This window comes from Artemia sp. Qi Xiang Cuo, chromosome 12 (assembly GCF_049724085.1).
Source record: "Artemia sp. Qi Xiang Cuo chromosome 12, ASM4972408v1, whole genome shotgun sequence".
NCBI classification, from domain to species: Eukaryota; Metazoa; Arthropoda; class Branchiopoda; order Anostraca; family Artemiidae; genus Artemia; species Artemia sp. Qi Xiang Cuo.
The window spans coordinates 17,830,565-17,858,395 of record NC_142805.1 but is presented as its reverse complement, the minus strand read 5'-3'; the positions used below and the strand labels follow the sequence as shown (position 1 = coordinate 17,858,395).

The following is a 27,831-nucleotide window of genomic DNA, read 5'->3' as shown; positions in this document are numbered from 1 at the left end:
CAGCGTCGGGGTGTTGGGGAAAACCCTTTTCGGTTTATAGGAGAATGTAAAGAAAGATTTAAGGAAATAACTTATGGGTAAAGTTTTATTGATAAAAATAATGAGAACGAAGGATTTGGGGGAAATTACAAATCTGGAAAAATTTCTAAGGCTAGGGCTAAAATATTGAGATTTTTTACTCTACGCTTATAATGTGTTTTATTTATGTATTTGTGTTGGAAATTAGGTGATGTTGCTTTTTTTGTGATCCTGGTTGGCTTTCTGTACAAATAATAATAATGATTATATTTATTATATGGCTTAAATAATTATATATTTTTTTTAGTTTGTATTGGAACAAATGGAAGAATGTCTGTACCATCAAATCGTGAGCATCATTATCGAAATTTGCGAGATAGATATACAAATTGTACATATGTAGATGGTAACCTAGAATTAACTTGGTTACAAGATAGTTCACTTGACCTCAGTTTTTTGCAACATATTCGTGAAGTGACCGGTTATGTGCTAATATCTCATGTGGATGTGAAAAAGATAGCTTTACCCTCGTTGCAAATTATAAGAGGTCGAACATTTTTTAAACTCAGTATTCACGAAGAGGAATTTTCGCTGATGGTCACCTTGTCAAAAACTGAGACTTTAGAAATGCCAGCGCTGCGAGGTAGGTTAATTTTGTTTTAAGAATATGAAAAGTTTCTAATTTCGAACTAATATAGATAGATATATTTGTACAGAATTAAGCAGATAATAAATACACAGCATTATTCCTCACAGAGGCTCCATAGCCTGTGAAGGAGGGGGAGGGCGCATGCGTCATTTAAAAATTGACTAATAAACAAAAGGATAACAAGGAGTATAAGATCATTCAGTCAAAATTAAACTAGTAATGAAGAACCGTCAGTAATGGGAGTGAACATCCAAAATGGCAAATTTCAGCTAGGGTTGTCTTTTTCTATTATTTTCATAAGGGTACAAAAAATGTATCTTTCAAAATGTAGCGTGAATTTTTGATTGGAAAAAAAATGAAACATCAAAATGATTTTGTTGCTAATTTAGTGATTTTCTCGAGAATTTGGTGATTTTCTCGAGAATATAGTGATTTTTTGCTGATATAGTTTTTTTTCAAGAAACTAGTGATTAATTTTTTTACCTGGTGGCAACCCTGATTTCAGCTGAAGTAATTAGAAAGAAAATATTTTAGATAACGGATACTTACCAGGAGAACAAAATGATAAGGAAATGCATGTCGGAGTTTTGACTATTATGTTATCAACAAATTAACACTGTTGCCGCTAGCAAGAAAAACGAACGAAATAGATTCTGAAAAAAAGTGACTTTCAAGTATCTGAGGAACCAAATAAGATAAGAAGAAACAGATTGAAGAGAGGCGAATCTCCACCATTTTTATTGGGGGGGGGGTGCAAGTGGAGTCAATATCCAGATAGTCAAGGGACATGGGGTATATAATTTTTTTCTCTCGACATTATTGCGGGGGCAACTGCCCCAGCCCCCCCCCAGCGATGCCCATGAGATTGAACTAACAAAGCTTATTTTATTTGAAAGGATAATATATTAAGTATTTTTTTATCTCTTATAGCGCCTTTGAGTTACCGCGGTTGAGTCCTATTTAGAACATCAGCAATCAACTACAAGAACTTCATAAACTAAAAACTTGTCTCTTAGCTATAGTTTTTGCACAAAGAAGCTTGTGCCAAAAACACTGCTCATCTCAAACTCATTACTAGAAATGATTTTAATAAACTGTTTGCCAATGATGAGGATATTGAGGAATCGTCAGTGCCAGATAATGAACTTCCCAATATGCCAACCCTTGATGTGAGCTCTATCTCGGACCACCAACAACTTCAAAATTCAATTGAAAGTATTTCAAGTACCAAGGACATCATAATAAAAACCTTTTTGCCTCCTGGGCCCATCTTAGGTTGATTCATACCTGAAAAGCAAATTTTGTTTTTTGGTTGTTTCATAATTGTTTCCAAGTTGAACCATGAAAATAAACAAGGAAATATATTTATTGGAATTTGACAACTAATTTGGCTCAATGAAAATTCATATGTTAGTCAGCTGTTGATTCGCAAAGAAACTACACCTTATTAGGATGTGGCGGAATTTCGTTAAAAATTAAATTCCTAATTTTTCCCAATTTTCGTGGAATTTTCCACTTAACCAATTTAAACAATCAGTATTCAAATTCACTGTCCTTTGTATTCTAAATATTAAGTAGCATAACGAGCCTAATCCCTTAAATGAAATTACATGAACTTGTTTCTTTTGTATTTAGTTCAAATTATTATTTGAACTTGTTTCTATTGTATTTAGTTCAAATTATTATTTGAACTTGTTTCTATTGTATTTAGAGCCTATATGAATCCTCAGGTTATTTTCCTTGGAATTCCTACTCAGTCAAACTTCTCGTTACCTAACATTACCTATTCGTCCTCATGTATTCCTAAATTAAGCGAATTATATTTTTAAGCTAATTTTCAAACCTATTATCGCATCCTGAAGCCAAAACATACAAAAATTAATTCATTTCTTCAATGTTTTTGTCTAGGACATTTAATCATCTCCATAATTCATGTCTAGGATTGATTTATCTTCCCATTTGATACAATAGTTTCTCATAGCCTTTGCTCTGTTCTTTTCCACAAAATCCATCAAAATGAGGGTCAAGCCCTGTCTTCATTATGGCCTTTTCAGGTGAAGTCGACCGAGTAAAACATCTTTTTGTTCATTGAAAAACGAAAAAAGCCATCTTCTGAAAAAGCCATTTTCTAAAAAAAACATCTCAAATGTGCCTGATTTGCCTTTTTGAGCGTTAAAAGTTCCGAGATTCAGACCCTTAAAAAAGTACATTAAAAATGGAGACTGAGGCTGCCTGAAAAAGTAAAAGAGCACGGGCAACTTTGCCTGAAAAAAGCCATAATGAATAAACCGCCTAAATTAAACGGGGACACACAGCGCTATCTAGCTCCTGATTCCACGCTGAATCAGCTAGGCTGCTAACCTCACTTCTGTCCTAAGCCACAACAATATTACTCTCATAGATGGGCAGTAATTACTTTGATGTGCTTATCTGGTATACCAAACAGAGATAGGAACTTCATTAAAGCTTTCCTATCAGCTGAATCAAATACATTTTCATGATCTATAAAACTCGGGAATTAATGAGGTCTGTTAATTTTAGTCCATTTGAACTGTTAATCTAACCATAATAATTTAGTTCACGGTATCAAATGTCTTTCCAAAAAAATTACTGTTCTGTTCTTACAATTTATTCGCATAGTCTAATAAGTATCGTCAAGAACGTATCAAGGATTTTTTTTTTTGGGGGGGGGGGATGCGTTAAACAATTTTGTTTAACGCATCAAATTTTTTTTTATTATTTATTTTTGTTAGGTTTTTAAGAGTCGGACTAACATTTCGGGAGAGGGGGGGGGGTCAACCCGCCTACCCCCTCTGGATACGGCCTTGAGTAGCATCATCATTGTTAAATTGTCTGCTTCTCAAGTCGAGCTAGTAATAGTATTCGTTGATTACTTGATTATTAATTATTATAGATCAATAATTAATAATAATGATTAATTAGCTAAGAATCGTCTAAATCTATTATAAAATCTATGATTATTGCATTCCCGCTTACCACCTTTCTTGTAAAGCGGTTAAGTTAATTAAAATTTTCTAGCTATTTTTTTTCTAATGGATTTTTTATCTTATAGAGTAGTCAATTTCGACTCTGGCGGGTACCAGCGTTGCCAACGCTTTGGAATAAACTGTATAGGTGTCCCGACTAATATTGTACCGCAGGAGCTCAATTTGTGCCATCTGAAGGGCGGTGAAAAATCTGCCATAATAAGAAGAAAATTTTCAATAAGCTAAAACTTAAACAGATGTCCGAGTACAAAAGAACCAAGTAAAACCAAAATTTATAGGCAAATTTGCACTGTACCGAAAAAAAATAGCATAGCCTATTCTGAATCCAAATCCACAGAGAAAAAAAGTAACTGACTGGCTCGTACGCATACGGGAAGACTTTTTTTGAGGGGGGGATGAGGAAGTTACAAAATGGAATAAATAGCAAATTAAATGTTACAAAAATTATGTAAACATGCGTTAAGTTTCGAATTATTAGGAGGGGAGGGGTAGGAACCCACACCTGTGTACGCGTCTGTGTTTGCTGCTTCTTTTTTGTTCAAACTACATATGGTTTGACAAGGCTTTTGTAAGGCTTGCAACTGAAATTGATAAATGCATTATGGGTCCTATCTTTTTTTTGCTGTTGAAAATAAATCACACGAATAAAGTATAATGAGAATATCATGGTTTTTTACATTTAATTACCTTTTTGAGTATTTGCCGACAAAAAAGTTACATGTTGGCTAATTTCTTTCATAGCAGTAAATCCTGTCTTAAAAAAAAAAAAAAAAAAAAAAAAAAAATGGAGGTCATACTCGAATACCAGGTGTCACTCGAAGAATTGTTTCCAGCTAAAGGATTGCCCACTGTCTGTCCCAGGTGTATATGAATTTTATGCGTTTGCTATACCTCCGCCTGCATTGGTTCCTAAGCTTTTGAGCTTGCTTATACCTATGATTTAATTCACTGACAGGGACGAATGTGAAACTGGTAAAAGATAGTCCGTGATACAAAAAGTTAGTCCGTGATACAAAAAAACAACGCAACACCATCTAGTACTACCAAAGAGTATTGGTGAGTTATAAAAATGGGAACTGGCACTAATATAAAAAAAAATCCCAAGAAACACCCAGAGTTGTGTTTTTTGATTTTTTCTTTATTTCGTAATTGTGATTTTTTTAGAAACCGGTAGTAAACTACTCTAATTTAGTCAATTTCACTAACTACGCTGATTTCGCCTTGCTATTAAAGTAAAAAAATGCCAAGAAACACCAATTACTAGATGGCGTTAATGATCTTTTCGGCACTAGCGCCAGTTTTTACTCTTATAAGTTAACCATTCTTTTTAGTACTACCCATCGAAGTTATAAAGTCGGTTATAAGAACCTAAAAAGAAATCGTCCTTCTATTTAATTTTATTGTCCTGTTTTCCTTTTTTTTTTTTTAGATTTTATTTTTTTTTAGAATCCCTCTTTCCAAAAGGACACAATAGTTGTAGTTCTGTATATTGTTTATTAAAACAGTCTATGTTATGCATACTAACATTTTTATAGCTTTTTTATGATAAAATAGAAATAATCAAAAACAAATAAACTTAGGACTTTAATTGAAATAAATATCCTATTAAACTAAAATTAAGTTTGTTTGAATGTTGGTGCACTTTGGTCTGGCCCTTATGCATAAAAAAAAATAAAATAACTACGCTACACGGCACACGACATAACCTCTTGGGTTTGTCACGATTTTGATAGTATTCATTCATGTAAATCTTGGGTTGTTTTAATGTATAGGGTTTTTAATTTTCAATAAAATAATTTTATAAATTAAAACTTCTTCTCGGTATACCGATTGCCTTAGAAAATAATGCTTAGATGTGGTATGTTTAATCCGTGAAATTCACTCAACTAACATGTTATTGGAGCTATCTGATGAATGTCTGCGTATCTTGCCTCTCTCCCTCTGTGCAAAATTCTAGCTCCCCTCATAATCCAATTCCTTGACCAACTTCTCACAAAAGCAGCCCATGCTCGAGGCATGAATATCAGAATGTCTTTTTGGGGTGCTATTGCCCACTATGGTTGCTGTAACTCAAATGGCGTCACTGGCAGATCCGGGGGGCTGGCGGGACCCTGGGTGACCCCCAAGATTTTTTCGGCGCCGTCTTTCCCTGTTTTTTCTTTTTTCACTCTTTTTTTAGAATAACTTTGTCAATTTGGTCAATTATTTTCATCTTCGTCACATTGCCCCCCCCCCCCAAGATTTTGTTCATTAGTGGCCTTGTCACATTGGCCTCCCCCAAGGTTTTGCTCTTGATCCGCCCCTGAATGGTCTTTGTAAAATGTACAAGAAAAAATTTATAGGGTGGAAAACTGAATTTTTTTTCTTTCTTTTACTTTTGTCAACAATAATTTATTTTTTAAAAGTATTGTTTTTGTCAGGCCGACTAGAAATGGCAGTACAGTTTTGTACATCAAGAGCTGCTATTTTCAACTGCTTTAGCAATTAAGAACAGGAGATATATCTTAATGCATTTTGAGGAAATGAGGTATTTAAAAATTCAATTCAGTTCAGTTCAACTCCTTTAACTACAAAATGATATAACACATAACATCAATCCAAGTGCCTGCCCAAAGAAAGACGTAAAAACACTTGATACTGGGAGCAGGGTTGCGACCAGGGTCAGTTCCTTAAGTGCTACAGTAACAAAACTCTTAACAAAAGAACAAAACGAACAAAAAAGAAATTATGACCAATCTCTAATCATGAGAATATTAACAAATATGCAAATAAATAATAATAATAATAATCAAAGGAAAAAAAGAGAAAAGAAAAAAAAGAAAACATCTATGAACCAAGTCTCAAAGAAAAGTAAAAGAAAGGGACAAAATAAAATACAGAAAAGGGGATGGGATTATTCGATTAAGCATGATAATTTAGAAAGATGGGCCATAAATTTCAGTTTATAAAACATAACATTATGTCTTTGGAATTGCCACAGTCAAATGGAGTTTTCACCTCTCCTTAGGCGTGAAATTTTGTTAATACTAAAAAGAAAAATTTGTCTAAAATAGTAAAGTTTTAGGGTTTATTCCTTAGCTGCTAGTCCCAATTTGACCAATTCACACCTTCTCCCCCAAGAAAGAAGAAAATCTCAAAGTGCGGCACTAATAAGTAGGATGTGTATATATATGTGTAGGCTTCAGGTGATTAGAAATGGGGAAATTAGGCATAAATCCAATAGAGGAAATGATATAGATCTATGAAGGGAGGTGTGTTATCAATATCAGTTATGACAAAAAAAAGTCTCAAATCCCCGTAGTTGAGTAGGGTTTTTCCTTCTTCCCTTAGACTTCAAGTTCCGCAAACACCAAGAAGAACGAACTATGCCAAAAGAAGTATAGACATCATATCAGGCTATGTGTACGATGAGCATTAAAGTTCTACATAGTGGCTAACTAGAAGTAGTTGCTTTCTGCCAACTATTTAAAGTTTTTGTTCAATGATATCTTAGAAACTCCCTCCGGAACATTTGCTATGGGGTCATTAGCTGTTCATTATTGTATAGTATCGTTTAATATTTATGAAATGCGTGTATTTATATGCACTAGAATTATTGGGATTATTTGGGAATAAAAACATATAAATTACCAAGGACATAAAAATGAATACATTTTTTGCACAATGGACCTAATATTATGTCTAGTCCTTGTGTTTGACAGTGAAACGACAACAAAATCTCTGGATGTTTCAGCCACATATACAGTGGCCGTCTCTCGCCACTGGTAATTTAATATAATTAAATTACCAAGCCACATACAAATGCACACAGTTTTTGTCACATGGATCTAATCTTTGGTCTAGTTCTTGTATTTGACAGTGAAACAACAACAAATCTCTGGATGTTTCAGTCGATTATACAGTGGCCGTATCTTGCCACTGGTAACTTAATATAATTAAAGTATTAAGGAACATAAAAATTAATACATTTTTTGCCCCATGGACCAAATATTATGTCTAGTCCTTGTGTTTGAAAGTGAAACAACAACAAAATCTCTGGATATTTCAGTCACATATATAGTGGCCATCTCTCACCACTGGTAATTTAATCAAGTTAAATTACCAAGAAACATAAAAATACATACAGTTTTTGCCGCATGGATCTAATCTTAGGTCTAGTTCTTGTATTTGACAGTAAAACAACAACAAAATCTCTAGATATTTCCGTCATATTTACAGTGGCCGTCTCTCGCCACTGGTAATTTAATATAATTAAATTACAGAGCACCATAAAAATACATACAGTTTTACCACATGGGCCTAATCTTAGGCCTAGTTCTTTTATTTGACAGTGAAACAACAACAAATCTCTGGTTGATTCAGTCAAATATACAGTGGCCATCTCTTGCCATTGGTAACTTAATATAATTAAAGTATGAAGGAATATTAAAATTAATACATTTTTGCCCCATGGTCTCTCATGGATCTCTGTATATTTCGGTGCATATACAAAGGGCATCTTCAGCAGATAGCAATTTATCTTCTTGTATGTGTGACCAAAATATTCAGGTATTTTTTGTTGTTTCTCTTTCAAATAAAAGAATTTGTCCCTATTGAACGGTTATTTGTACGTCATGGAAAGGCAGTGTGGTCTTCGAAAATGCTTAGGTCTAGGCCTATTCATTCCTGAAAACATTGATTTTCTAATATTTTCATTTTGTTTCTAAGTTCTAGAGTTCTTAGGGCAGCCATATTTTCGTCAATGTTGGTAGGCTGACAATAAATAGCCCAAACTAATTAGTTAAATAGTAAAACACTTTTATCTGTTAAAATTAAAGACTAATATTCCGTTGATTCTCAAAACAGCTAAACCTTCAAAGGAAAGCTTTTGAAGATGTTTAGTGCCACGTGTTTTTAGCTCATTTTTTGCTGATGTTTCACCCACGTTAATTTTGTTGCATATCGGTGCCTTTTCATTAAAAATTGAGTTCCCAATTTTCCAAATTTTAAAAGGTATACATGTTCGTGTAAATTTCCACTTAATCAATTTAAACACTCGGGTTTCATTTTCAATGTCCTTGGTAAAACAAAAAATCGCAAAGAAAGGAATAAAACGTGGACAATTAACAGCCAGTGAAAAAATTGAAAAATTATGCAAATATTTCGGTCAAGACCTCCGCTTGACCGTCCTCAGTGCAGAATAAAACTGATAAAAATATAGAAAATCAAACCTTAAATTAAAATACCAAACTAAAATTGGACGACCCTTTCCTAGTAACGGTGAAAGGGTGAAAGAGTTACCCTTTCACCGTTACTAGGGAAGGGTCGTCCAATTTTAGTTTGGTGTTTTTATTTTAAGGTTTGGTTTTTATATTTTTATCAGTTTTATTCTGCACTGAGGACGGTCAAACGGAGGTCTTGACCGAAATATTTGCATAATTTTTCAATTTTTTCACTGGCTGTTAATTGTCCTCGTTTTCTTCCTTTCTTCGCGATTTTTTGTTTTATCATGATTAGCCAGTGTGGTCTCAGAAATTATTTATGTCCTTGGTACTTGGCAATAATTTACCAAGTACCATAATTTACCAAATAATTTACCACTTGTCCTTGGTAATAACTTTATCTTTTTTATTACGCTTTGAATATTATTTTTGTAGATCTGAACTTTGTTTAGGTTAAAATCGAGCAAAATTTGAATATCTTAAATTATCGTATTATCTTAATGAAAGGGTTACTTGAAACAGCACTTGGCATGGAAAGAAATATTTTCACCCACCACCGCATTAACTTCATTATTTCGGGTTTACCAAAAGATACACAAATTCGGCATCAAATATCATCACACTGTGATAAGACCCAAAATACCTCCAGTAAGCCTTTAAGGATTTGAAGGGCGCCAGATCAGGAATTCATTTTCCTTATAAGGGTATCCAACTGAGCAACAACTTGTAATTATTAAAGAATAACCATTTTTCTGTTGCCCAAATTTGGCTTAGTCTCTATGACTCACTATTGAAACCATCACTAATTAAGCGTTATTAAGTTTAATTGGTATGTTAAAATAGGCAGTTTGAATAGTTCGTTATTATTGCTCAAAGTATACTGATTTAGAAATAGTTACCTGAAGAAGAGTTTTGGCTGGATGAAATAGTAATTTTCCCTTTTGCGGTTAATTTACTAACTTTTTTTATTCTCTTTGGAGCCATTTCAAATCAATTTGTACACCTGACTTGAATTATGTAATAAGTACCCTTTTAGCATAATAATTATTGGTTCATCTTTACCATTGCTGCTGCTGCAGGAATTTTTTTTTTTGGCTCGTTGAAGCTGCATTAAAACTAAATGGGAACATCTGAAGTACACGACAAAATCTGAACCAGTGACTTATCAAGGGGGAAGGGTACTCAGTATAGAACCTCTCCCCATAGGCGCCCATAAGCTGAAGTCCCGGGGGGGGGCAAACCTCGTCTAATTGGCACTTTTAATGCTATATAATAGAAAACATAGAACAAAAATATAAAAATAAGGCAGCATCATTCAGCCAGGGGAGGCGCCCCTTTTTTGAATCATCTTTTTTTAAATCCTAAATATCCAAATATTGACAAAAAAATTAATGAACTTTGAAAAACAGTAATGAGAAATTGGCGTAAAACTTAATGAGAAAATACTACAATGATTATTATAAGAGAAATAGTCGCTACAATAATTTATTATGTTTAATTGTTACTATAATATATTTGTATATTGTATTATTAATTTTGAAATATAATAATAAAACTGAATAATAACGAAAGCTTTTATGAAAAAAATCAATGACAAATTTTGATTGCATATCCAAATTACCGTAATAGGTTCAGTTTGAACTACATAGCTTAGTTCTTGAAAAAAAAAGTTTATGTTAAGTTTAAGTCGCGACATCTATAAGATAAAAGATAAGACAGGATTTATTCATAATAGATTAATAACACAATAAATACATGGCACTAAGCTCTCCAAAGGCTTCTTGGCTGGTCAATGAGGGGGAAATCACACGAGTCAAAAAGCACTAAAGGGCTAGGCACACGTAGCTGATTTCGGGAACCGATTTCAGCAACAGTGGACAAACGATAGCGGTAAGAAAAATTTGTCGAAAGAAAAATTTATTGCGCAAAATTTTTAAAACAAAAAATCATGGATACAAATAGTCAACTGGTGTTTATTAATAGTTGCATGATTGATCTCAGCTTAGTCATCAATATAATTCTCAACTCAGTAGCGGAGGTTTTCGCCACAGACATCTCAGACAGACCGTCCATTCGTATTCCTATTTTTTTCTGATCATCATGATTGAAACCAACATTGATTTTGTAAATCGGCGCCGAAAACTAGAAAGTTTTTCAAGCTCAAACTGACGCCGATTTCTTTTAAAATCGGAAATCAGTTCCCAAAATCAGCTACGTGTGCCCAGCCCTTAGCTCAAAAAGAAAGAAAGGAAAGATTGTAAGATCATTCAGATAAAATAAACAATTGATAAATAGAAAAAAATAAGAAGACAGTCAATCCTAAAAAAATTAAATAATTTCCAAAAATTGTACAATGATTTTTTGAACAAGCTAAGGTAAATGAATTGATTCAGTTAAATCACACCTTCGAGTTGACTCAGGAACCATTTTCCATATAATATGACATCCAAAAAGGGTTAATCTAATGAATTGGCCAAGGTGGAAGTTTTTATCCATCTATACCAACCTACGTGATATTAGATTTAAATCTCACGCCCTGAAATAAAGTAAGCTCTATCAATTAGTTTAATCTGCTTTTTCATGTTTTAATTGGCTTCATAGATATTAAGTTTTATTAAGCTTTTGAGCGAAAATTTTCTCTTTATTTGCAACGTCGTTTTAAAAGTGGCTACATTCAACAAAAGACTAATAGGCTATAAAAGCAACAAAACTGTGTATGATTTCAAACTTCAGACAGTTTTGTGTGATATAACATAATATCAAAAACTTCATAAACAAACTTGAATTATAGTTTCTAGTTTTGGATGAGTTTTTAATCCCTAGTAATTCATTACATTAATTCCAGTGATCGAAAATACATATAGTACACGTTACCATAGTACACGTTAATGAATCACTGGTGTTCTCACAAAAATTCCCTAGTGGAAATTTCTAAAGAACCATTGAGCATAATATAAATAATTCGTCCTTAAATCATTTTTGATATTAAAACAGCAACTGTAAACCACTATAAACTATAAACAGTATTTTTAACTATGAACAAATTCATGATGAAATATATTTATTAACGCGAAAAGCTTTTATGGGCCACGGTTAATATAAAAGTAAAAGAACATATAGATTATAAACAAATACACACCCTTGAATCCAAATTGAATCACGAATAAATTGCAGAAAATGGTCACTATATATCATACCTGTACCCACAAACTTTTCCAATCTCTTAATCTCCATAAAACTTCTATTACTTAATATAATATAAACCCATTCCTCCCTGATCCACCTCCCCCAAAAAATATTTCCTCCCTTAGACCATTTAATTCCTTAAAAAAAAACCAAAAAATGAATTAAGTCACAAAAATAATTAAAAAAAAATATATTTCACAGCCCATGCCCCTTGACTCCGGATATGACCCCCCCCCCCAATAAAAATTCTCGACATTCGCCCCTGTCGTTTGCTAATGTCAGATTTTGTTAATAAATTTGCTCGTTTGCATAATATCGTTTGCTAATAAAATTCATTATTAAATCATATCTTCAGGCGAATAATGTGGGCAAGTTCAAGAGCAGTTTCGTAGTTGCTGAAGCGGGACCCAAGTATTATTTTAGTTGGATGATTTTGGACATCTTCATCTTCTGAATATATTCGTTCGTAGTCCCCAATAATTGGCCGGAGTAATTCCAGTGCGTGTAGATACACTCAGTACACAATACCATAGTATGCGCTAATGAACCATTAATGCTCCAGTAGTTACAGCTGGGTTCTAGTTAGAAACTCTAAAAAACTATTGGGCAAAATATAAACAAGGTGTCGGGAATCCACTTTTGCAGCTTAAATTTTCCCAGTGGATAAAGACTTAAAATGCCCTGAGAGAGCTTTGATTTTTTTTCCTTATTTTTTTTTTTTTTAAAGAAACTACCAAATTGGCTCTGTTGATGACTGAATAGTTGCACGAGGCACGACAAAACAATTTCCTGGTTTATTAGCTATAAAAACTATTGTTTACCATAAAAATCATTTTCCAATGAAAATCCTGCTGTCGGTTTTTGGCATAATGTAATAAACTAATCAAAAGGTTAATCCATTATTTTATATTTCTTTCGTATATTTGTGAAAGTTAGATTGGGCTTCTCACTTCCTTATTTTTTGTTGTAGCCTTTTCTTTTTCTTTTTCTTTTTTTTAATTGAAGAGTTGTATATTTTTCCTGCTTTACACAAAACCTAATTTCATAATTTTGGTTGGTGGTGATCAATGGGGTTGTTGGTGGGGGTTATTTTTGTCTCCTCCCAAATTTTGAAGAGTACTTTTTTTGAGGTGTGCTCTTTGGAAAATGCCTATTCTTCGTATTTTAATTGAGAAGCGTCTGGTGATATGTAAAAAAATTCTTATTATCATAGAATCCTGCCCGATGGGAGTGAGAGATAAGGTCTCTCCCACAAAATATTTATTTTTAAATAAATGTTTTCCATAACATATATATTTAATAAATATCATTTTACGATTGTTTCGGAAATATCAGAGGAATTCTACAAAATTTACCACTTTGAGGTTGTTTTTTTTAAATCGCCTCTCCCCCTCGAAAGAAGTCAGTACGTACATGCATGCCCGACCGTTGCCGAAATAATAATTTTTTTTTCTTTGCAGATATTCTTGCTGGATATGTGGGTTTATTCAATAATTACAATCTCTGTCACATAAGAAGCATTAACTGGGACGAAATAATCACTGGACCGAACGCGAAGTTTATGTACGTTTATAATTTCACCGAACCCGAACGAGAATGCTCCTGTCACGAATCTTGCGAGAAGGGTTGTTGGGGAAACGGTCCAGAAAATTGCCAGAAGTTCTCTAAAGTTAATTGTAGCCCACAGTGTCATCAAGGCCGATGCTTTGGACCAAAACCGAGAGAGTGCTGCCATCTCTTCTGTGCTGGTGGATGTACTGGACCTAAGCAGAGTGATTGCTTGGTAGGTTACTCTTTGTTTTATATTTAGATCATAGTTCCTTAATACTTTTAATGTTGCAACATCTCCCAAAAAGATAGTTGAAAATAAAGTCTGTTACCTCAAGGCTTTTATTGAAAACATATTAAACTTTAGCCAAAATGTTCGTGTTTTGTCAGGTTAAAACACTTTACATTGCTGATGTTAACATGAAAGTACACAGAGGGACCTCGGGGCCCGGGCCTCTCCAAGAATCCAAATCTTAAATTTAGTTTAAATTTTAAGTCTAGAGCGAACTAAATTGCTAATATGATCAGGAACAGCTATATAACTGGCGATTCACTGAAAGATCATGGGAAACGCGCGGTTTTTCACCAATAAATACTGCATTAATTTTTCTATGTAAAATTGGAAATAGGGTATTATTGGCAGCTCTCAGCAAGAAAAAGGGCTATTCTATTACACGCCAGAGTCATCTACATTTGCCGTGCATACCAAATATTGGTAAGAAAAAGCTTCTTTTTTGCTTTTCGCTGACAGAATTCGGTTGTAATAATCGAGATATTTGTCAACACAAAAAGTGTCTGGAGTGAACACAAACTGGAATTTGCACTTTTTTATATTTTATTTAGTGACAGCTCTTTGTAAAAAGGTTTTTAAATATATTGAGAACCAAAATCCTAGGAGGACATGAACTGAAGCAATCGATGAAATTTGCTTAATTTAATATAATGAACTGTAAATCGAAGTTCTAAAAAAAAGTCACTTAACACAATTTTAATAAATACATCCTTTTTTGGGATCAGCTCCCCCTCAAGAGTGGTACCTGCTTCATCTACGGGCACTTACTTTATTCGGATTAAAGCCTGGATTGTCGCGTTCTCGAACAGCCACATGCTTTTTGGGATTCTTTCGCTTTACAAATGTGCGAACTTAGATCAGTGGCGTGATAAGTCCACATGCTTGAATCAAGATTTCATTTAGTTCAATTTGTAAATTCCTGATTTCAGTACTGACATTTAAGACAGATTAATAAACATTAGTTGTATATTTTGGCACTAGCAAAGAGTGAATAGGTTATCAATATAATCATCAAGCTGTCACTGCTAAACAGTTTTTTTGAAAAAAATTAACATACGGTTCCCTTATCTACCGGCTGTTGCAAAAACACAAAGTAAGGTGGTTAAACGCCAAAAAAAAAAATGAATGAAAATAAACATTTAAAAAGGAATTGGTGGGATTTTTTTCGTGATTCCTTGAATTTCGTCTTGTTTTATAAGCTGTTGTGATAGAAGTGCTAAGGTGCCATACGGAGAGGTTTTTCACCCTTGATTCCTTTTACAATGATGTTTTCTAGCCTATTCCCCTTATTATTGGCCCTAATTCAATAGTTGAGGTTATCCAGCTATTCCTGGAACACTTTAGGGAAGATTTGAAAACATTGGAAAAGTACAACATACCTCAAACCGGTATTCTTTCGCTAGTTTCTTTCAACTTAGGGTGAGAAAAGACAAAGAGAAGTGACAAAATAGATGGAAAATATACAATTTGGGCTATATGTTTCCACATTAGGTGGGGGCGGGTGGGGGTAAAGTATTGGGACATTTTGAAGTCAGAAAACAATTCTTACTTCATAATATCAGAATAATTTTAGCTAACACATTTTGCATGCAGACCCGCTGAATTTTACCCCTCACCACCTTAATTTGCAAATATATAGCCCAAATTTGTTTCCAAAGCCTCATATTTTTATTATACTTAGGTATATTTATTAGGATTGACCTGACTTCACTTCTTGAGCTGCAGGGGGTATATCATATAAGTACCTAGAATATTGTGTTGTAGTAATGTGGGGTACATTTTTATAGATAATTCTCATTCTTAAAGGATTGCTATGCGAAAATTAAAATTCAACTTAGATAGCAGTTGGTTTAGAGAAATAACAGCCTTCCTTAAATTTAAGAGAACCCCAGATGTGTTTTTAAAAACAAACAGAAATCAAATTTTGGCTTATGTTTAGGGGTTTAACCTCTTCTAAAGAACACATGTTGTATACATATAAGCATGAACTTAAGATTCCTTGTTCGATGTTATTTCCAAAAATCATGATCGCTTTCCTGACAATGCACCCCCCCCCCCCACTCTGCTGGTCTCAGATATAGCACTATTCTAATAATCTTTTATTTAATCCCGTGAAACGTCATAAGTTCTTTCTTGAAACTGGTATCCGGCTGATCAAAAGTTCCGTCCAACCTGTCAATTCCTCACCAGAAAATTCCCCCTCTCTCGCAAACAATTCCCCTTGGAAAATCACCCTCCAAAGACAATTAATATTGTGGGGTCTTGGAGTAGGGCTGGAATTTGCGCGAAACGATTGAGGTATATTTCCAGGAACATCACTGGGAAACAAGACAAAGATTGCTTTACACAACTGTAAAGATTGCGAGTTTTGTATGTAAATAACTATTTAGGTTATATGTTAAAGAAATAGGTCTAAAATTATACTGTGTAAACATCTGGTTTGTCAAAGAGTATTTTAAATATGATTGATGGGCTCCTAGGTGTCTAACTTGCATAATATTATATTTCCCAAGATAGGACTAGAGCAAAAAAATTGGAGGAAATGCTAGATCATCGCACTTGTTAAATTAGGGCCAAAGAATCAGGGGAATAGGCTAGAAAAATCAAAGTAAAAGGAATCTGAGGTGGGAGATCTCACTGTATGGCACCTTAACGGTTCTACTCTTTTCTTTATTTCCTATCAACTGTAGAACAAAAGAGACAAAAAAATATTGCTTTCCTATGTTTCAGTGTTAAAAATGATTTTTAATTCAAATAACCCTCGCTTTTTTTATCCGTATTTACCTGTTGCTGCTATGTCAAGTGTTGAACCAGTAAAATGAACCTAACACTTTCTGTATGAATATCGTACAAGAACTAGCTTCCATAGCAAGTTGAGTGGGGAGTTGACCAGACTTGTCACCTATGATCTGCAGGTGTCGTCTTATGCAAGAGTACCCCGAGTTGAGGGCAGGAGAGCTTCGAACCCCCTCACGCCTAAAAGACAATAAATGCATAAAAAAGAACAGCACTTTGTAACTTGCGGGAAAGACTGTGATATTTTTTTGGCAAGCTCATTTTTAACCCTTACGAGTAGACTCCCTTGGTCTCACGCTTCTGTATTTGTCTGAACAATCTTTTTCGCCATCCTTGCGCTGTCGACGTAATTTGTATTCATCTTTGAGTCCTTTGATAAGCCGATATAGCGAGATACCGATCCTATAAATTAGTACTCTGAACAGTGATCTGAATTAAATTTCCTTTCTCGCTTTCATGTCAACAAAGGATATGCTTATACTTCGTGACTTGAAGACGTGACTTTGTTTTGGCGAAGTTAAAAGGCCATTACTAGGAATAATTCTTTGAATCTAGCAGACATGATTAGGTTTAAAGAATCTAAAGACTCTGCTAACTTCTTGTCAAACAGTTCGTGGTAACGAACTGTAAGTAAGGAGCGACCCGGCTCAATGGTAACCGAAACTCTAGAAAACGGTATTTTGATACAAATAAATACATCAAAAGAATCATATTTTAATGCTGATTTCAAATATATAAGTTTCATCAAGTTTAGTCCTACCCATCAAAAGCTACGTGCCTGAGAAAATTTGGCTGATTTTCAAAAAAGGGGGAAAGACCCCCTAAAAGTTATATAACCTTAATGAAAACCACACCATCATATTCCGCGTATCAGAGAACCCTACTGTAGAGGTTTCAAGCTCCCATATACAAAAATTGGGAATTTTGCATTTCTTGCCATAAGAAAGAACACGGGGGGGTTTTTTTTTTTTTTTTTTTTTTTTTTTTTTTATTTTTTTTTTTCCCAGGGGTGATCGTATCGAACCAGTTGTCCTAGAATATCGTGGGAGGGCTCATTGGAATGGAAATTAAAATTTCTAGTGCCCTTTTTAATTTACCAAAAAAAATTGAGGGAAACTAGGCCCCCTCCCACGCTCATTTTTTTCCCAAAGTCACCTGATCAAAATTTTGAGATAGCCATTTTGTTCAGCATGTTCGAAAATATTATAAGTATTTCTTTTAGGATGACTTAATCCCCCGAACTTCCCGGGGGAGGGCTGAAAGTTATGAACTTTACCCAATGTTAACATATAGTATTGGTTATTTGGAAGTATACAGACGTTTTCAGGGGAGATTTTTCCTGGTAGTGGGGGGGGGTGGGCCAGGAGTTATGTGGGAGGATCTTTCCATGAAGGAAGTTTTCATGGAGGAAGGGACATTGCTATGAAGGGGACGCCGGACTTCCCAGTATTATTTAAAAAAAGATCATAAATTTAATATAAAAAAACAAGTATTTCAACTACAACAGCAGCAACATCGAAACTTTAAACGAACAGAAAATATTACATATATAATTGGGTTCACCCCGTAGTCAATGCCTCGCTCTTTAAGCCAAAGATTTTTTAGTACTTTCATAAGAGCTATTGATTCTAATTAACGGCCTTTGTGATTAAGCGGTCATTTCTAAAGAATTGGAACAAAATTTGAAGTTTCGCTTAAAGAGCAAGGTATTGACTAGTGGGAGAACCCCCTAATAAATGTATTAAAAATATATGAATATAGAAGTTCGTTACGTAAGTTAATTCGTAAGTTTCGTATATTTATTACTAATAAAAACGTTCATAAATAAAATTAAACAAGTTTCGAGAAAGCCATTTAACTAAATAAATGTAAATTAATATGAAAATTTTGTTTTAATTATTCATGTACGGTGAGCCAAGATCGAAACCTGCATTTATTCAAAAACGTTCAAAAATTAAATAAAAAAACAAGTTTTTAAACTGAAAGTAAGGAGCGACATTAAAACTTAAAACGAACAGAAATTATTCTGTATATGAAAGAGACTGTCCCCTCCTCAACGCCTCGCTCTTTACGCTAAAGTTTGACTCTGTCTCACAACTTTATTTTTTAAAACAATAAAAAACTTTAGCGTAAAGAGCGAGGCGTTGAGGAGGGGGCAGTCTCTTTCATATACAGAATAATTTCTGTTCGTTTTAAGTTTTAATGTCGCTCCTTACTTTCAGTTTAAAAAACTTGTTTTTTTTTATTTAATTTATAAAGGCCCGAGGAAAAACGATCAAAGGCCTTAGGAAAAAACGAACTTTTTGTAAAAATTTTCATAATGAGCCAACCTGAGGTCCCCAGTTAAGATCGGTGTGATTTATTTTAGCAATATCTGATCGATCTGAAGTGAAATAAATAAAAAAAACAAGTTTTTTAAACTTGATGGAAACAAGTAGATCCCTTCAGTCAGAATTCGACACTAGTGGATACTTTATTCGGATGAGGCTGAGGACGATTAAAGCCTTTTAAGTGCGACTTTTTTTTAATTGTGACTAATTATTTTTCTTCTTACTTTTCAATTTGTATGATTTGCCTGGCCTGAAGAATATTGACACAATTTTTTTTTTAAACTAATTATTGTATGTTATATAATTTTCCTTTTTCTTGGCAGCCCTAGCCTAATTTGAGGTGCACTTTTTAATTTACATATTTTTACAACTAAACTGGTAGCTGATTTAGTCATTGCCGTTTTGAAGTGGCATAGATTGCATAGGTTAGTGACATAAGTTTTTGATTCCCTTGAATACGAACGAGAGAGGATCTAGAAAAAATCAGTTCAAAAAAACTCCAAAATTAGTTTCTTTAAAATGTGCCAGAAATCTTTGCAAGCAGCTTATCCCTTATTTAAAGACTAGCCCAATTAGTGTTTTAAAAGTGGCAAATTTCCTCTTAAAAATGCAAAATTGAAGGTTTTAGATTTCAAACCTAAAACCGGAAACTGGGAACAAATTTCAAAAGCCGTCATTTTCAAACACACCTAAGGTTCTAAGCACTCCAGCGCCTGAATTGCTTCGTAAATATGAGTTTTAGCTGTTTTTCTTCGTTGATTGTTCTTTAATTTTTCAATATATCTGAATTTTATGACCTGAAGACCATTGATAAATTTAAAGCCATGCTTCACCAGAAGGATTTCCAGAATCTAAGATTCCAGGCTATTGTTTGAAGTCTTGGATATACCGCATCTGGAATATGAAGCCTATCCAGTAGTATATCCAAATAATAATAAAAAAAAAAGGATTTTTGAACTTAAATGTTTCCGGAATTTTCAATCATACTGTGAAGATGAAAGAAAAGAGGAAAAAAGAAAAAAGGAAGAAAATGGAAAAATGATTGTGGAAATCTATTGATTATCCTGCTATAGTAAAATCGATGCTTGATGGTGTGCGTGCGGCGGTAGCCGCACGCGCAAAAAAATTTGTTGAGCATTTAGTAAAAACAGATGCGATTTAGCAAATTTTTCCTCTCAGATTTAGTAAATTCTTCTAGGTCAGGGTGGCAACCCTGCTCCAGAAGTCACATTTTCTATCTATCCAAACTTGTAGGCCAGCACTAGATAACATTAGTTTTCAAAAAGAAAAACTGTTTTTCAACAGAAAAAAACGGATAATATCTCTCTTACTCTTTGCTTATACTTAATACCTTGTTTCTAATATTTATAAGATGTGGCTTTATTTTGTGAAAGTTCCAACAGACGTGAAAGTTCGAAAGTTGTGTAACGGACAAAAATCCGTTACAAAAATAAACCAATGAAATTAAAGCACACTTTCTAACACGGGTAAGACAGTAATATCTCTCTTTCTCTTAGCTTATACTTAATGACCTATTTATGATATTTATAAGATATGTCTTTATTTTGTGAAAATTTCAACAAATAATTAGATCTAAAAAATCCAAAGCCTAATTTACGGGGTTCCTATGTGCGAAAGACGTATCTCAGTAAACACAAGCTTTTGGTAGTGAGTAGAGTAGACTGTTGTTATGAGCTGACCTCGAGTGTAGTAATCCAAAGGCATTATCTGAAATTTTTTGAAAAAAGTTAGTAATTTGTCTCGCTTTATCAATTTAAGCAAGCTTTATTGCTCAATTCTGTCCCCTTTCTCCTACCATATTTATTTTCTTAGATATTTATAAGTTTCTTTTTTTTCAAAATTCGCCCGAAATTCCACTCTTTTCGCCCAAAGAAATAATCTCTACGGATTTGTCTCATGGCATGGCTTTGTCCACCAATTTTTGGATCTTTTTGTGTTTTCAATTTTTATTTATGTTTTTAATTGTTATGTTTTACAGCACACAGTGGTATCGATTCACGAAAATATTGGGAGGAGGGGGTCAAATACATTTTTCAAATTCCAGGGGGGAGGGTAATTTTGTTGTTTTTGTTTTTCTATTGAGAATTAAAAAATGTTTTTCTATTAAGAATTAAAAAATGTACTGTTCAATGAAAATGCAAAAAAGGTATTTTAATTGGACATACCAAAAAGCTATTTTTTAAAATATAGGAAGGGGTTAATTGCCCCTTCCCCAATTGAAGCCCCTGCCAGCGTATTCTTGCAATTGGTGCTTTTGTCTGGTTATTGATTGTTTTTATTGAATTAGTTTGTAATAAAATATTTGGTATAAAACCCCATAAGGGTATCGAACATTCGTTTCTTGATCATCTTGTGGTAATAACTGTTGCTTTAAATTAGTTGTATTTTATTTTTTATGTTTGTAACATGCCATTGTTGTTTCAGGCCTGTCGTAACTTTTTTGACGACGGAGTTTGCAAACAAGAATGCCCTGCCATGCAACGATACAATCCAATAACATATTCTTGGGAGATTAACCCAGATGGCAAGTATGCATATGGGGCTACCTGTGTTAAAAATTGCCCTGAACATTTACTGAAAGACAATGGTGCTTGTGTGAGGAGTTGCCCTAATAAGAAAAAGGTAAGCACGTTGTTGTTTTTTAGACAGCATACCATTTGCTACGTTTTCCCCTTATTCCCTTATTTTCCTGTATTACGAAGTTTCAAATTTAAAAGATGGACACAATTTCATACCCATTTATTTGATATAGTTTAAACTCAAATTTGATTTGTTTTTTTTATTTATTTTCCTTTTTTTTTTTTTTTTTTTTTCTTATGCTGGATACAAATGAGCGCCCGCAAAGAGGGCGGATATGATGTCACAATAAGAAGAGAGATGCATTTTTCTCAGTCAAGAGTTGATTTAAGTAATACCAGCATGGACGGCACCGAGGAAGGGTCAAGGGGACGATGTAAAGCAGGGAAAAATTGAGAATGTAGTAAAAGTAGTAATAAATAGGGGACTGTCCCATATTTATTTCCTGGCGGAACAAAACTCATCGCAGTACTTGTCTGTTTGTCCTCATGGAATACCAGTGTCAGGGGTGTCGTTTGGGGGTGGCAAGGTGGGCAGTTGCCCCCCCCCCCCCCAATAATGTGGAGAAGAAAATATTATACATCCCATGCCCTTTGACTATCCAGATATAGACCCCTCTTGCCCCCCCCCAATAAAATTGCTGGAGATTCGCCCCTGACCAGTGTAATGTAGTAATTTGTAATGTAGGTGTTCAGAAATTTATTTTTCTGAACAGAATCTTTTACACTTACCCCACCCTTGCTCCAAAGACATCCGGCGTTAGCTTTAATTTTGCAAGCTCTCATATAAGTGTAAGACTCACAATTTTTTTCATTTTTTTTTTTGTCCTTATGTTATTCAAACAAATTGACTCATTCGTGCTTCTACTGCTATCGGAGCTACCAGATGTCTTGTATAAAATAGCATTAGCATAAAAAAAAGGCGAAGGCACCGTTTTTAGTGAAAATGCGCCAGAGGCGCTGCTAAGGAAACAACATATTTTGGGAAATCTGCCCATAAAAGTAATCAACCCCAAAATAGCGCCTATGTTGCAAATGTTAGATTTTGAAAAAAAAAGTTCTGGTATTTTTGTTGAAGAAATCCCCCCCCCCCTATATTTTGAAATTTTTCTTTTTTTTATCTTTATTAAAAAAGAAGTAAAAAAAAGTGCTGGCCCCCCCCCCTGTATTTTCGTGAATTGCTACCCCTTCTTCTAATACCCCTTTATGGGCTATTTTGCTAACACTTCCAAGAGTTCGACCTTGGTCCATCCTGAGCCACTCTTTCCTGATACACACAAGGAGTCGGAGCCATAAATTTATTACCAAAATAAATACCAGATAAAATAGAAAAAGCATTGAAATGCTTTATGGGTTATTTTAACACTTTTCCAAGAGTTCGACCTTGGTCCATTCTGAGCCATTCTTTCCTGATACACACAAGGAGTCGGAGCCATAAATTTATTACCAAAATAAATACCAGATAAAATAGAAAAAGCAATGAAATGCGTGAGCGGTTAAACAACCATCGTCCATCTAACTGACCGTGTTTCGGAACGGGAAGGACGATGGAATTGATGGGGGAATCAGTCAAATCATAATCAGACCTAGTGTATTTTCGACTGACAACCTAGGTTCTCGCTTTGAATTGTAAAAATAAAATAAAACTTTATTATTCATATTGGAAAAAATCTCTGCATTCAGTTAGTTTAATAGTTGAAAAAATTGAAATTTATTACCCATTAAAATTCAGTTTTTTTTAATAGAGAAAAAAGAAAGAAACTTGCTTTATAATTAAAAAAAATCCCATCTTCTAAAACAAAACAAAATGTATAATATCGTACGCTTTTTATTTTTTCTACATCTTGGCAACCCAAGATTCTTAATAGGTTTGTGCATTTGACAATCCAAACGAAAATCTGATTGTCAGATTGTAAATCGAAATCAAAATGTGATCAGTTTGTGAATAAAAATCAAATTTGACGCTCGAATTTTAATTTTTAAAGAAATTGAATTTTAATTTGAGAATCCAGATTGTCAATCGAAAGGGCATCCGAAGAGCCTGCTTTGCTCCTGTTTCAACTGCTTCAATCAAGAAGCTGCCACTCGTTTAGTATCTCAAAAACAATGTCAAAGAATTTCGTGTTAATAAATTTTCTGAATTGGGTTTGGATGTTTGTTATACGATTATTTCAGTTTTACTTATTGTTTAGTTTTAAATGATGCGTTAGGTGATTTATCATTTCTGTTTAAATCATGCCGGCTTGGATTGCGATCTTGGGGACTTTTGAGGTCAGATATCGTTTTGTTTCTATACATTTATATATATTTTTTTTCTCCCCTATTCCTTCCTGAACCATGGAGCCTTATAGGAAGACTATGTTAATGTTATTTTTGTTGTAAATTTATTGCTGAGCAAACTCTGAGCCTCTGGAGCCTTTGTCAATTGCATGGAGCCAGCGCAAGGAGCAACCAGTCCAAGGAGTTCGCAAAAGCACATACTATCTGAAGTCAATTGTTAATTATTATGTCTGTAGTTGAACCTAGCTTATCCATTCATGCAAAGTGATGACGCCGTTCAGTCCCACTTTGGCAGTTACTTTTAAGACTGTCATTCTTCACAGATCTGATTTATCTTTAAGTCTTGTACATGAATCTTATATCACAACACAAGATACGTAACTATCAAACCATACTAAACTATAAATCAATTGTTTTATGTTCTTAAAACCCTTTACCAGTCCTATGACTATTCTCATTAACATTTGTTTCTTAATACATGGTCCTGATAATTATGGTCATAACTCATCATATCACCTTAAGCACAATTAACTATTGTTACTCTCTAATTCAGCAATAACTGCGCACTAAAGATCAAAGACTATAAGTAACTAGAAGCCGAGGTTGTCGTACTACTACTACTACTAACAACTCACCACATACCCAAGCCGCCTGAGGCCAGCACAGCTACGCACGCTCCTCCTCTATCCCAATCTATTCAAAGCCTCCCTCTTTAAATACTCCCAGGAGGTTCCCATTTCCTTTAAATAGTTCTTTATGGCATCCTCCCACTCCAACCGCGGACGACCTGCTTTCCGTTTAACCCTATACCGAAAAGGACAATTTTCGGCAATTTGTCATCCTTCATCCGTGGAACTTTGTCGCACGAAAGGCATAACACAGAGCTGTTGTGTATTTGCTATATATAAAAATGATCTCCCCCCCCCTCCGACACAAGTTTCTAATTCGTCTTCTGATTTAAACAAAAATGTTCATGAGAGTTTTTGAACTCAATTCCCTAGCCAAAGACAAAACAAGGCAGACTAACTAAAACTGCAGCTTTGGAAATACTCATTTATAAAGAGAAAATATCCCCCATAGGGACGTGCACAGGGAGACTCTCAAAAAGGACCTATGTAACACAGAAAAAAGTTTTAGTCGGAAAGGCCAAATATGTGTCTGCTCTTTTGATTGTAATTAAGAAGAAATTGTTTGTAAGAGAAGACTTTTAATGGCACCCAGGATATAATGAAATACGATTTTTGGCCTCAAGAGCTACGATTTCTGTAGGCAAGAAAAGGGGACATAACATAATTCAGAAATTCCTAAACGTATTAGAAATAAAATGAGGCTTGAACCCCTACCCAGACTCTTCAATTTTCCGAAACTTCTAGGAACTTTTCATTCAAACTGTTAGATCCATTTTTTTTTTTAATTGACCCATCCCCTCCTCAAAGCTTCATTTTTTGGCATTCGCAGTTTTTAGCACTGTCTATTTTTATTTTAGATAATTAACTAATTCAGTATTTGTGTACATACAAGGGTGTGCTTAGCAAGAATATTTGAAATTTGGCCCGTCAAATGAACTCCGCTTAGTTGAGTGAGAAATAGAAATAAATGCATTCAAATTAAAACGCCTACTGTGCATTTCATTTTAATAGCTAAACATGATGCGTACAAAAATGGTTGCATATAGCGAAAGTTTTATTGGTGATAAGAACTTCTTTCTGTGTGAGTGGGTGTTTGTTTAAGGAAAATTACGTTTCTAGACTCAAGTAAGCTATCAAAATTGGTGTGTATTTTAACTTTATTTTGTTTATAAACCTCCCAAATTTTCCCCAGAGTGGACTTGAAGAGAGTAACTCGTTGCAATCTCAATTTGTAAATCTTTCATTTGCCGTGAAGCTTAAAACATGAATATTCATCAAAACTTCCATCTGCGATAGCTTACTATGTAGAAAGACGTCTGAGCAGTGATATTTCGCGAGATGATACCTGTCAACCGTTAAAGCTATTACTAAACCCAAGGCCGTACCCAGGGAGGGGGTAGGGAGGTTTAAACCCCCCCCCCGAAATATTTGTCTGACCCGTAAAAACCTAACAAAAATGGATATAAACAAATTTTTATGTGCTTTTTGATGTTTTTTGTGTAAACCCCCTCCCTCGAAAAAAATCTTTGATTCCCCCCCCCCCCCCCGAAAAAAATCCTGGGTGCGGTCTTGGCTAAACCAACAATCTATCGCAGCACAAATGTGTTCCAGGTCAACAAAACTGTTACCTCCCAGCAGCCATGATTCCCGAAACGACCACTGTTTTCAGCAATTTGTGGCATCATTAAAGATACGCATCACAGCACAAAACTGAATGAGGCCAACACAACGATCTCTTTCCAATCCGCTTTACTTAGAGTGACATTCTGCTCGGTCCCATGAATTCTCACTCCCTTTAAATCTTTGCTTTTATGCTCTTCTCATCTACTTGTCTGGAAATTAAACTTATCGTTTGTCCCCAACTCGCTTTTATAAAGAACAATATTTAGTTGCTTATTACCCTTCATCCCGAAAAAGCGTCCTATTGATTTTCAGTCATACCTGTTTATTTTGTACAGCATCTTAGTTTCTATGCATTTGCATAAGACACCTCCTCTGAAAAATATTTGACTTTTTCTCAACTTTTCGAACTTTTCATTATTCTTAACTTTTTTACAACTTTTATTTTTCAACTTTTCATTATTCTCAACTTTTCGAGAGTTTTAATTCACTCTTATTTTTCAACTTTATTTACTCTTATTATTTCAAACATTATTATTCAATTTTTCATAATTCTCAACTTTTTGAAGGTTTTGATTCACTCTTAGTTTTCAACTTTATTTATTTACTCATTTTTATTATTTTCAACTTATTCACTCTTATTATTTCAAATATTATTTTTCACCTTTTCATTATTCTCAACTTTTCGAAGGTTGGATTCACTCTTATTTTTTTTAATCAAGTAATACAAAATACGCTCGTTGAAGCTTCAATTTCAACTCCATCACCTGGACATCAGAAAACAACATGCCGTATTCCACAGATATTTCAACTTTACACCTTGACTTGAATTTTACCATCTCATATGAAGATTTTCCGTTTGTTATGTACTATTATGTGCAAAATATGCACATTTCAGTTTTCTTCGCCAAATTCAATCAGATAAAACAAGGGCTGGAAACAGATGGAGTAAATAACGTGGAACAAAACACATGGTGCAAGTAATAAAAGAATACAGAACATACGAAAGTTCTTAATATTCAAAAACAGGAAAAATACAAAATTATTTCTAATTGACTGTATTATAATTGATGCAATTAAAAATCAGCATAAAAAATCACACCCTAAAAGCAAAAAAGCATAACTTCGGCCATGTAAAGACTGCTCACTTCTGATCAGGAGTCAGTGAGATACAGCAGAGCATTAAAATGGCCCCATTACGAAAAAATGAGTTCGGAGTGTTTGAAATTAAATCCAGTCTGTGAAGCTAGAACAAAATGACTAGTATAATCCCGTTTCAGTTTTAGAAAGTCTCTCTCAGTCGAGCCTGACTTCATTATGCTGTGCTGTATGGCTCAAATTCTTGGAAAAGTTCCTGTTAGGCGGCGCTCAGACGGACAACGTAAGTGACGTGACTAGTGCTTATGCGGTCCTTACGTCGAAATTTAAAATTTCTCAACTTATGGCGTAAGAGAGGTTACAATGTACCAATATAGAAGCAATTTTTGGTGGAACCTTCAAAACTTGAACATGGTCTGTTCACTGGAGATGAAGGTAGCTTCAACTGAACTTGTGCAGGAAAAACTAGCTCTATATGAGCCCTCTTGTCCTTGGCATAAAGAATAAAATTGTGAATAAAGACATGTGGAGGAGCATATCTGATGGCGTGGTTGCTTCTGTTCCACAGGGTTTAGTTCT

At 34.3% G+C, this 27,831-nt stretch overlaps 1 protein-coding gene across 6 annotated transcripts in view; it reads left to right on the top strand.

Annotated features, from left to right (window-relative positions):
- The window catches only part of Egfr (epidermal growth factor receptor), a 202,134-nt gene that overhangs the window by 111,087 nt on the left and 63,216 nt on the right, over positions 1–27,831 (top strand). For all 6 annotated transcript variants that reach the window (XM_089098376.1, XM_089098378.1, XM_089098379.1 and 3 more), the window contains 3 exons: positions 326–661; positions 13,523–13,845; positions 21,474–21,671. In XM_089098376.1, coding sequence (XP_088954502.1) covers positions 326–661; positions 13,523–13,845; positions 21,474–21,671 — 857 coding nt within the window. The remainder of the gene's footprint in view (positions 1–325; positions 662–13,522; positions 13,846–21,473; positions 21,672–27,831) is intronic.